Source organism: Thrips palmi, unplaced genomic scaffold (assembly GCF_012932325.1).
Source record: "Thrips palmi isolate BJ-2018 unplaced genomic scaffold, TpBJ-2018v1 HiC_scaffold_10, whole genome shotgun sequence".
Taxonomy (NCBI): Eukaryota; Metazoa; Arthropoda; class Insecta; order Thysanoptera; family Thripidae; genus Thrips; species Thrips palmi.
The window spans coordinates 14,296,277-14,308,233 of NW_023144621.1; the positions used below are offsets into that span (position 1 = coordinate 14,296,277).

The window sequence follows — 11,957 nt, forward strand, 5'->3', positions numbered from 1 at the left end:
ATATTGGAAACCTAATTCAACAAATCCACCGTCACAGAAGCATTCATCTCTCTCTCTCTCTCTCTCTCTCTCTCTCTCTCTCTCTCTCTCTCTCTCTCTCTCTCTCTCTCTCTCTGACGCAGGCATCGCCGACACGCGCCCGGTTCGATCGATGTATCGAAACAGCTTCTAGGAATCTCAATAATTTACGGCCGGCGCCGCGTAATCGCTCCGGCGCTGCTCTTTGATTCGGGAAAGGACTCATCACTCTGAAAAATGCAGGTCTCATCGACTTCAATTCGGTTGCAGTTCGCTTGAAAGCAATCTCAGAATATTCCCCAAATCACAAACGTCCTAACGATGTTGATATTGAATCGCGGCGACCGACTGCCAGCGAGGCAGGCTACAGTAGGCTAGAAGACCGGTGGATGCGGCCAAAACTCTAGACGCGTTTTGATCTCCAGAGTCGCTAAATGGGACTCGAAACGAACGTGTGACCCCACCAATGAATACCTCGTATCTCGTTCGGAGAGCAATCCATTGGTGGGGGTCACACGTCCGGTTCAAGGCCCATTTAGTGACTCTGGAGGTCAAAACGCGGCCGGGATTTTGACCACCTCCACCGGTCTTCTAGCCCACTGTGCAGGAAGGCGGGCCGCTCTCGAACGGACAGGTAGATAGATGGATGGAGCTGCGTTGGCTGTATCACGTTGCATGCCAAAGTGAGACACACTTCTCCTTTCTCCGTCTTTCTCCCTCGTGCCTCCGTTTTATTTCTCGCTCGTCTCTCCGCCGTCTTCTTCACATTATTCGCTCCCGCATTTCAGATTCCCCGCCGCTACTCTGCAGACTGATTCCGAGAGTCGTTTTCGTCGCTCTGTCTCTCTCGCACCTACACGGGACGCCGCGTGAGTGCGAGAGAGGCAGAGCGGCGAAAACGACTCTCGGAATGAGTCTGCTGCCGCTCCTGAGCTGCTGCTGCCTGTCGACTGAGTCCGCGAGGCGTCTCTGTCTCTCTCGCACCTTCACGCGACGCCAGAGAGTGCGAGAGAGACAGAGCGACGAAGGCGCCGCGCTCTGAGTCGCTCTGCCGCTGTGCGGCTTAGGAGTAGACATGTCGTACTGACTTGCGCGGAGAGAACCACCGTTGTTAAAAAAGAAGCCGGTGCTTTTCACCACTGACTCATCTCATCGTTCCCAAAATTAAAAACCAAAACAAAAACAGAGAAGAAACAAACACGAAAAAACAAGAACAAGAGGCGTGTAGAACACAATGCCACTTTCCGAAGCAAACCCTTATGTAGTTCCAGTCTCTCTCTCTCCCTCTCTCTCTCCCTCTCTCTCTCTCTCTGCAGTTTTTCTCCCTCTCTCATCTCCCTTGGAATTAATTGCAATGCCGTTCGCGGTGGCGCGAGTTTGCTTCGACTTTGTTTCGACAATGTTACAAAGGTGGAGCCTGTTTTTCGACGCGCCAAAGGGTGCCGCGCCGTGCCATGTTCGCCGAGATTGTTCCGAGTGCGCACGTACGTGTGTTGGTGTGCGAGAGGGTGAGAGAGAGAGAGAGAGAGAGAGAGAGAGAGAGAGAGAGAGAGAGAGAGAGAGAGAGAGAGAGAGAGAGAGAGAGAGAGAGAGGAGTGAGACAGCGCACGCCGTTCCGATCGCCGCACGACTCCCATTTCTGCGGGGATTTGTTTGAAAATAGCCACGCCACTGGAAGGGGAGTTTGCCCAGGAGGAATGCACTTTGAGCGACACCAGCAGCACGCGTTCGTAGGCAACCACAAAAATGGAGTACTCCAACGGTAATGGCGTGTTTTTGTTGGGAGGGACACCGAGGGGTATGGGGGCGCGCGCTGCTGCGCCGGGGGCGATCCGCCGCCCCCACTCCCCGCCCACCCTCTTGAAAAAACTTGCTCCCTGCCCACGGCTGGCAGACATGTCCATGCCGGGCAAGGGCCAGTTAGTTAGGGGCAAACCGTAATTGGGGGCCGATTCGGTCGCAATCGAAACAAAATAGACGGGACACTCTCTCATTGCAGGCCACTGTCCGCACCTGTGGCGGCGGTGAAAAAAAAAATGGAATCACCGGGCGTTGAATCCCCCTCCCCCCTCGCGCCACACAGTCCACCAGAAACCCGGTGGCCATCACCATGAGCGCTGTTAGGCCTCAGCAGACCTCTAGCGTTCGAGTAAGCAACTACAACAAACACAGGACTCAGCTGGTGGAGACCGCTAAAGTTCTAGACGCGTTTTGAGCTGCAGAGTCGCTAAGCAGGACTCAAACTGAGTGTGTGACCCCACCAATGGATTCTACGTTCGGAGAGCAATCCATTGGTGGGGTCACACGTTCGGTTCGAGTCCCATTTAGCGACTCTGGAGCTCAAAACGCATCTAGAGTTTTGGCCTCCTCCACCGGTCTTCTGGCAAATCCACTGTGCAACCTCAGCCGAGCGCCTATACTCACCCTCCGCTGGTGCCTTGAATGGCGGCTCCGCCGCGGCCCGCGAACCACCGCGGCTTGGAGCCGTCGCTGGTGTTGCACGAGGCCACGTAGTTGTCGCCGATGAACTTGGCCACGATGACGTTCTGCGGCGTGATCTCGACGGCCACGGTGTCTGAGACCATGAGCGCCTCCTCGCGGGTCACCCGCGCCACCACCGCGGATCCTGGAACAAAAGCGAAGGTCGCGGGTTCAAATCCCTGGGATTCCGACGCGGTTTTTCACCTCTGCCCGTGGCTGCGGCTCCGCCGAGGGCTCCGCGCTCCGCGGGCTCCGACCTCCACCGAGCTGGAAACTTCCCAATCAAGTGCCCTGGCCTGCGGCCTCGGTGCTCCTCCTCCCCGCGGCACTTCATGGCCTGGGCCGCCTCGGCCGCCTCGGCCCACGGCGCCTACACCGCAAGCACGGCCTCAATTACCAGCCAGAGCGGCCAAATTTGCGCCCCGTCCGCCCGGCGTGTCACCGTGACCGCGTGGGCAGAGGTGTCGACTTCCACTCCAAAGTTCCGCGTTCGACTCCCCCGCTGATTTTTTTTTCGTGCAGGGGGAAAATCTGTTCGCGGCGGGGAGGAGGGGCACACACACCAACGTGGGGATTGTGGGGAGGTTTTCGGGGGAAGGGGTAAAAGGAACAGGGGGAGAGCGGGGGGGGGGAGTCGCTGAGTAGCTGCGATCGCTCAACTAGAACGCACCGCCCTTCTTCGCAGCGACTAAGGTGGGAAGTGGGGCTCGTCGCAGTCACACACACACACACACACACACACACACAAACGGCTGACTTGATTGATTGCCCCCGACTCGAAGCGCTCATGCAGCCAGCCGTCAAAGTTGTGGCTTGTAACGCCCAAGGCCGTGACGACAGTAGGGGGTGGCGAACCACACAGATTTCTTTCACCAATTTTTTCTTTTGGCGATTTTTCTTTTAACCGAGATGTTTGTTGTGATTTTGTTTGTGGAAAAACAATGCTTTCTAACAAGGTCCCGTAACGAGCAGAAGACGCATAAGAGGTAAGTGGCAAGTGTCGCTGGTTGTGCTGTCTTCCCCGAACCACGCAAGCCAAGTAGGCAGGCGGGCAGACAGGCAGGCAGACACAGATAGACAGACAGACGGGCAGGCAGACAGACAGACGGGCAGGCGATCAGGCAGGCAGGCAGTTGTAGGAAGGGTAGTTTGACGTACGGCACTAATCACTCTCTTCACGGGGCTAGACCGACGCAAATAGAGCCCCTCCCTGCAGAGAGAGACAGAGAGAGAGAGGGAGGGAGAGAGAGAGGGAGAGAGAGAGAGAGAGAGAGAGAGAGAGAGAGAGAGAGAGAGAGAGAGAGAGAGAGAGAGAGAGAGAGAGAAGAAGGGAGAGAGGGGGTACTCTCGACACCAGCCGGCAGCGTCCGCGGAGCACTCCATGAGCAATCACGACCCAGAGGAAGCGAAAAAAACAACAACACAAAAACGGCCATAATTTATGTAAATTAATTCGAAACGAAAATAAGCGATAGTTTTGGTTTTTGTTTCTCGCCGCTGTTAATGACGGCGCGGCGCGCGGCGGGGCTCTTCTTGGTCGTCACGGTGGTGCAAACCTGCCGCCAGATGGCACCAAAACCAGACGGAAACTAAAAATGTCGCTCGCTGGGGGAGCTACGGCCTTGCCGCCAGCAGCACCCTGACGAACTTCACCGACTCGAGGCCCAATTGGAGGGGCCCCTTCTCCGTTGCCGACTCGCCAAGTCTTGTTCTTTTTATCTTGGGGAGAGAGAGGAGAGAGAGAGAGGGGGGGAGAGAGGAGAGAGAGAGAGAGAGAGAGAGAGAGGAGGAGAGAGAGAGAGAGAGAGCTGCGGCCGTAATGGAAGCAGGCCTCAATGTGAATGATAGAGCGAGACAACTTTTCTTATCAGATTATAAACAGAAGCGAGCTATTGCGATTTTCTGATTCAAGTTCGCGCGCAGTGCCTGACGAGTTGGGGGAAGGCCGGGTGGCCCCGGAAAAGAAGAAGGAAGAAAGGCGGAGGGGGAGGGGGCGGGGGGTCCAAGCCCTTGCAGTGCTCGAGCACCGACAACAGCCCTGCGGTTGACTCATTACTCGCGAGCAGAAGGATGAAGGAGTTGGGCGAGGAGAGAGAGAGGGGGGGGGGGAGAGAGAGAGAGAGAGAGAGAGAGGGGGGAGAGGAGAGAGAGAGAGAGAGAGGAGAGGGGGGGGGAGAGAGAGAGAGAGAGAGATAGGCAATGTCTGTCCGGCAGGACACTGCCTACTCCAGGATGCGCGGCGTGGCGGCGCGGGGAGCCGCGCAAAGGGACTACTTATTAGCCAGCCAACAACAACTGGCTACGTGCCTCACCTGTCGGGGCGGGGTGGGGCGGGGCGGCCGCCGCGCATGAACGCCCTCACCCAGACGACCTGCCGATGCGCACGCCACGGGCGCGGCCACGGGTACCACCACCGCACAAACTGAACCGCAGGGACAAATATAAAACGCACCCACGCTCAGGCACGCAGGCAGGTACACACACACATACGCACACACACACATGCTCAAAAAGCGATTTGCATTCGGAGGGACCAGCGCGTGAGCGAGCGCAGTGCCCTCCCGCGGAGAGGCGGGACTTTACTTTACACGTTGGCACGCCAGAGACGCGTCTCTCTCTCTCTCTCTCTCTCTCTCTCTCGTGTCTCACATTTGCGACTTAATTATGTCCGTGGGTGTGTGGAGCCCGCGACACGTACGTCCTGCACACACACACACACACACACACACACACACACACACACACACACACACACACACACACACACACACACTCAGAACCAATACCATCCGCTACCTGGTGGAGGGCAAGGCATGTCTGTGTACGGTGTGTGTGTGTGTGTGTGTGTGTGTGTGTGTGTACTGCTGTGTTTTCGTCCGCGGCGCCGCGCTGGGACTGGCTGGCGGACTGGGTGGACTGGGTTTCGGGGGTGAGCCTGCACGCCTGCACACGCCCGGTTGCATAACAAGGTTTCGCCCAGGGGTTTACTGGCTGCGCTGCCGCGCTGCCTGCTGTGGCCACAGGACGGGCGCGGCACGGCTCGGCACGGCGCGGCACGGCGCGGCACGGCGCGGCGCAAACACGAGGGACGTCCGGGCACGGCCGGGCACGCCGCCGCCGCCACGCCACGGAATGCATTTCGTATCGCGTCGCCCCCTCTCTCTCTCACTCTCCCACCCCTCCCCCCGGTCTACAAGTTTAGATGAAGCTCTTTGTTTTTCCCGCAGCCAGCTCATTATGTTGCACAGTGAAGGGGATCCACTCCCGACCCCACAAAAAAGGAGGGGAGGGGCGGGGGAGGGGGCCGAGACGGACAAGTAAAGAGTTGCTCCTTGGCCTCGGCTGCCTCGGCCCCTCGTGTGATGCGACTCTAATTACTGGACTCCGAACCTTCTCATCAGGGCCTCCGCCGTGGCCTCACCGCCGTGGCCTCCATCCTGGGCGGGTTCCACCATGGCCTCCACCGTGGACTCCACCATGACCTCGCCGCCGTGGCCTCCACCGTGGCCTCCGCCGTGGCCTCCACCATGACCTCGCCGCCGTGGCCTCCGCCGTGGCCTCCGCCGTGGCCTCCGCCGTGGCCTCCACCATGGCCTCATCGCCGTGGCCTCCACCATGGCCTCCACCATGACCTCGCCGTCGAGGCCTCCACCATGACCTCGCCGCCGTGGCCCCCACCGTGGCCTCTGCCAGCGCGCGACCCACCGGGCGGCCCCCGCCAGTTTCCGTATTCAAACCTCGCGCCGTCGCTTACCCACAAGTTGGCGCGCACTCGAAACTAAACCCTCCCGCACAATTTTTGCATCCGGTCGAGAGTTCCTTTCATCTCGCAAGTACTTCCGGACAGAAAAAAAACAACAAGTTGGGTGTTACCATGAACAAGCGAGCGCAAATTCTTAGTGAAGAAGTACCTGTGTCAGTCTCGAAAGCAACTGTCACCAAGACATACCAAGGCGACTTTGTAAGACCAAAGGCACCTTCGTGCCATAAAAAGGTAACGAAGACGTTTGAGAGTGTATATCAGTGGAACCTTCTTTCTCGAGCGGATTCGGAACCAAGCGGCGCCGCAAGACGCAAGGAGACCCCGGCTGCTTGTTTACGAAATATAATTACTCTTCCAGGGGACGTCCCGGGCAGGCTATTAAAGTACGTGCGACCAGCGGCAGGGCGCGCTACTACCAGCCGTAGCAGACTGATTCCGAGAGTCGTTTTCGTCGCTCTGTCTCTCGCGCACCTATGCGGGACGCCACTTGAGTGCGAGAGAGACGGAGCGACGAAAACGACTCTCGGAATCAGTGCTGCAGATGAGATATGCCTGCCTCGGCCTAACAAGCCTGTGGCCGTGATGGCCGCACAGTGGGCCAGCAGACCGGCCAAAATTCTAGGCGTGTTTTGAGCTCCAGAGTCGCTAAACAGGGCTCGAACCGAACGTGTGACCCCACCAGTGGGTTCCTCGTGTGGAGAGCAATCTCTTGGTGAGGTCACACGTTCGGTTCGAGCAGGGTTCGAGTCTCATTTAGCGACCGTGGAGCTCACAAAGCGTCCGGGATTTTGACCGCCTCCACCGGTCTTCTGGCCCACTGTAGGCCGTGGCGTGCCGTGCGGAGGGACGCGTTGAAAAGGTCTGCAGGGTGCGGGTGCGTAATATAATGCTGATACCATCAAGTAAAGGCTCATCTACCTAGCCTGAAAAAAAGAAAAATACTGTAAGAGAGTGACCGGCGGAAAGTTTAACTCCTCACCCACATCGACCTTGAAGACTTTAAATTATGTTTCTCGTCGGTTCGCACTCGGACGAGAAACAATGTGCCGCCTGCGTTTCAAAACAAGCGCGCCGGAGATTTGCACCCTTCTGAATCCCCCCCCCTCCCTCCCACTCATGTGGGCCGTCCACTCTTATCACAGCTTGTAATGCCGCGTAATGCCAGAGGCGGGTCCGGGGGGAGGGAGGGAGGGGGTTCATTTACGTCTCTGTTTAGCGCAAGTGTGTACACAGGTCTGGCAGGGCGGCGGCAACGCCGCGTGGCCGTTGCGCCTTGCGCACCACCGTAAACTTACTGCAACACCGCTAAAAAAAAAGGGAGTCGAAAAAAATTTAAAGAAGCCCGTCAAGTGAGAAGAAAAAGAAAAATATTTTGGCGGTGCGTCTATTTAATTCACGCCCCTGACAGTGGCGTCGGCGCGCCATTGGAAGACTGTCTCAGGACTAATTATTTCTTTATACATTATGTTCTCTGCCGCGCCTGCGGTTTCGTCCTTTTTCCGAAATAAAGCAAACACGATGAGTGGGAGGGAGAAAAGTTGTGCCGTCAAGCCCGAGGCGCTTTTCGCGGAATTCAGTCTCACGCCTCCAGGACGGCAGCCGTCATCCCGCTTTCGGAAAGCCCGCCCCCACAGTGGGCCTGAAGACCGGTGGCGGCGCCGGTCGAAATCCCGGACGCGTTTTGAGCTCCAGAGTCGCTAGATGGGACTTGAACCGGACGTGTGACCCCCACCAATGGATTGCTCTCCGAACGAGGTACGAGGTATTCATTGGTGGGGTCACACGTTGGTGGGGCCTAACCCACACGTAAGATTCGAGCCCAGCTTAGCGACTCTGGAGCTCAAAACGCGTCAAAAGTTTTGACCGCCTCCACCGGTCTGCTGGCTCACTGTGAAACGGGCTGCGTGGTTTCTTTATAGTACGGTCGCCTGTATCCAGTACGGGGTCTGTATCCAAACAGAATTGGAACGCGTGTGGCTGTGAGTGTGTAGGTGTGTGTGCGTGTGGGTGCACAAGAAAGACTGCGCAAGAGTCTTTTAAAAAACAATTCCGCAACGGGCTGATTTTAGTGTCGGAAGGTGTCAAGGCCTCAAATAGTGTAAGAAAATGGGCCATGCAGCTACCGTAGGCTTCCATCCCGATCCCACATTATCCTCCTCTGTTCCCCTCTCCTTCTCTCTCTCTCTGTCTCTGTCTGTCTGTCTGTCTCTCTCTCTCTCTCTCTCTCTCTCTCTCTCTCTCTCTCTCTCTCTCTCTCTCTCTCTCCAATCCCGTTCCGGCGGCCGGCCAGACCCTTCACTCGGAGGGAGTTTTCCGCCGCGGAAACTTTTCATCAAATCAGGAAAGAAATAAAAGTAGGCCCTGGGACACTGGGACAGGCACGGCGGTGCAGACCAAAATAAAAACAGTGCAGTTCGGTGGACAGCTGGGAAGTCGCGTGGCGGACAGCCTCATTCGGCGCAGTTCACAGTGGGCCAGGAGGCCGGTGGAGGCGGCCAAAACTCAAGACGCGTTTTAAGCTCCAGAGTCGCTAAATGGGACTCGAACCGAACGTGTGACCCCACCAATGGATTGCTCTCCGAACGAGGATTGGTCCACACGTTCGGTTCGAGTCCCATTTAGCGACTCTGGAGCGCAAAGCGCGTCTAGAGTTTTGGCCGCCTCCACCGGCCTCCTGGCCTACTGTGCAGTCGAACAAATGCTCCGCCAAAACGGCTACTTAAGATTTGGACGATTTTCGTGGCAACATCATTTCAAAAAATATTTTAACAAAAATCATTAACCACAACAGATAAAGTTAAATTGATGAAATTTTTCTTTGTTGAGTGAGAGGATGGGAAATGGTTCCGCCTCCGATTCCAGGAAGACGGCGGCCATCACAACTACAGCTGCACCCGCGCTCCCACACCTCCAAAACGAAATCAGAAAAAAGGCGAATCCGAGCGGCGTCAACAACAACAACAAAGGACACAATGTACTTTTTTCTCTTTTTGCAAAATAAAACGGTTATGGTGTTGTCCATCCGGTGGCGAAGTCGCCACCCAAGTGATAAAGTGCGCATGGCGCTACACTCTATCATGCAACTCGACGCCGTCCGCCCGCCCCCATCGGCACCACCTCCAACAACAACAACAAACTGGACGCGGTGAAGCAAGCAAGCCGCCTGCGAGGTATGCAAGACCGCTCGGCAGCGCAGCACACCTACCCCGCTTTTCACAGGGGCTAGTGCAGCCCAATCATCAGTGTCAACTTCTGACTTCTGAATTCGACTTTTATTTGAAGTGCAAAACAATCTTGTTCAAGAAACGTGTTAATTTTTATTCCTCGTACAATACAACGCTTTTACTTTGATTCTGTTTTTGGCTGGCCTTGTGAAATTTTGGCATTCCCTTGATTGACGCCGTGCTTGCTATATTGTTTCTCTCTCTCTCTCTCTCTCTCTCTCCCTCTCTCTGCGGTGTCCGTGACTGCAGGCAGTAAGCCTCGGGTTCCATCCCCCCTCCCGCCCCCTCCCCGGACCACCGATACGCCAAAATATAGCGGCGCCAATGCAGGTCGGGGCGCTTTGCGCGCGGTGCTGGCCGAGCTGGCCGAGCTGGCCCCGTGTTGGCGCCGCCCTGGTCAACTGCAGCCGATTTATTGCCAGCCGTTATAATAATTGTTATGGCCGGCCCAAGGTAGGCAGGGCAGGGCCGAAAAGGTAGTCCAAAGGCCAGGGGTAGTGCAGAGGCCACAGGCTAAAGGAAGTGTAGGCAAAGTTACGTCAAAGGTAGACGCGTAGAAGGTTGACGGAAGAGAGAAGTGCACCAGGCCAGGCAGGCCTCACAGTGGGCCAGAAGGACGAAGAAGGCGGCGAAACCTCTCGACGCGTTTTGAAGTCCAGAGTCGCTAAATGGGGCTCGAACCGAACGTGCGACCCCACCAATGGATTCTTCGTCGAGAGAGTAATCCACTGGTGGGGTCAAAAGTTTGGTTCTAGTCCAAATTAGCGACTCTGGACTTCAAAACGCGTTTGGGATTTTGGCCGCCTCCACCGGTCTTCTGACCCACTGTGGACTTGATACGCGGGCCCAAAGTTGTTTCAGTGACTTTTGAACAGTGTCGCCAACAAGAAGACAAACATAACACGAAACAAAAGGGATCCCCAACAGATTCCCTTCAAGCTCAATCCCGTCAAGTTGGCAACGCGCGCCATATTGTGAAACGCATGCCAGTTTTCCGTAATCCCAGGCCCAGTTGATATCCGGCAGGGCCTGCCGAGTGACTCCGAAAAGGGCTGTCGTCGGGCTGTCTCCCTCGCACCCTCGCGGGAGAGGGAAGGAGAGACCTCCCGCTCGCAAGCAGTCCGCTGGAGGCGCGCCAAAACATGCGTCGTGTTATTCGGACTACCGGATGCGCCGCGCTGCTCAAGACAGTGCGGTGCCGCCTGGCAGTGTGGCCAACGCGTCAGCGCGTCGTGCCAACCGTTAAAACCAAACCGACTGAGACGTATTACAGCGGGAGCCCGCTTTCAATAAACATGCAATCATAAACCGCCGGGCGCAGGCGGAGCGAGGCCGAGCCGAGAGCCGTCTGGAGGCAAGCGGATAGCAGCAGTAAAGATGCTGGTTCATGGCGGACACGAAAAGTTAAAAAAAAGTGGAAAGAAAATAAGTAAAAAAAAAATAATTTGGCCCGGCCCAATTTGCGAGCCGGGGCCCTTTCCCCTTTCCAAATCTGTCGTTCTCTGTCTGTCTGTCTGTCTCTCTGTCCGTCCATCCGTCTGTCTTTTCCCCCCCCGGGCCCCCCCCCCGGGGGAAAACCCCCTTTTGGGGGTGGGTGGCAAGGTGATCCGTGGCGCGCACCACCTCCTCAGCGATGCTGCCTGAAGCGGCTTGAAGCGGCCTGAAGCGGCCGGATGCTGGGCCAGCGAAGCGGAGCGGCAAATACGTCACCCGGCTACGAGCGCACGTGCTCCAGACATGTCCAACGGCAACGCATTTATCCACAGAGTGGCCAGAGTGGAAGAGGTTTTTTTTTTTTTTTTTTTCTCTCTCTCTCCTCTCCCCTTTTCTCTCTCTCGGGCGTGGGGCTCAGGGCGTGGGACGATCTACTGCTGCCGGCTGCCTGTCGCACTGTAAGGCGGATCCGGGTTTGGGAAGGGCTTCTCCGCGGCCTTCGCGCTCTTCCTGGTGGCAAACGTCGGGGCGGGGGGGTGGGGTAGGGCGGGGCGGGGGGGGGGGTAGGGCGGGGCGGGGTGAGGCGGGGCGAGGCGGAGCGCGCAGGTCTGTGCCTTGGTCCTGTGTGGCGGTTCGAGGGGACGGACGCCTGCGGACGCAGGCTGGCCCGCCACACAGCGGCGTGCTCGGGTTACCCCCGACTTCGCAGGGGCTTCGTCTTTGTTGGTGATCTCCTTCTAATTTTTTTTTTTTTTTTTTTTTTTTCTTCTTCTTCTTCTTCTTCTTCTTCTTCTTTTTTTCTTCTTCTTCTTTTTTCTTCTTCTTTTTCTTCTTCTTTTTTCTCTTCTTTTCTTCTTTTTCTTCTCTGCTCACACGGGCCGTCCTAAAAAGGTGGTCACATTCACTTGAACTATGGCCCCATCCACATTCAAACGATTGTGACCCAATATTCACATCCCAACGAACTAACGGTCATCAAATTCGTAGCCTAACAGTGCGGGCAGTGTAGCTGCCGGCGCTGTGTAGGTTGGGGCCCC

At 56.6% G+C, this 11,957-nt stretch overlaps 1 protein-coding gene across 1 annotated transcript in view; it reads right to left on the bottom strand.

Moving 5' to 3' along the window:
* Window positions 1-11,957, bottom strand: part of LOC117639052 (hemicentin-2-like) — a 52,479-nt gene that overhangs the window by 16,898 nt on the left and 23,624 nt on the right. Inside the window, exon 3 of the mRNA XM_034374409.1 lies at window positions 2,443-2,644. Within this exon, the coding sequence (XP_034230300.1) occupies window positions 2,443-2,644 (202 nt within the window). The remainder of the gene's footprint in view (window positions 1-2,442; window positions 2,645-11,957) is intronic.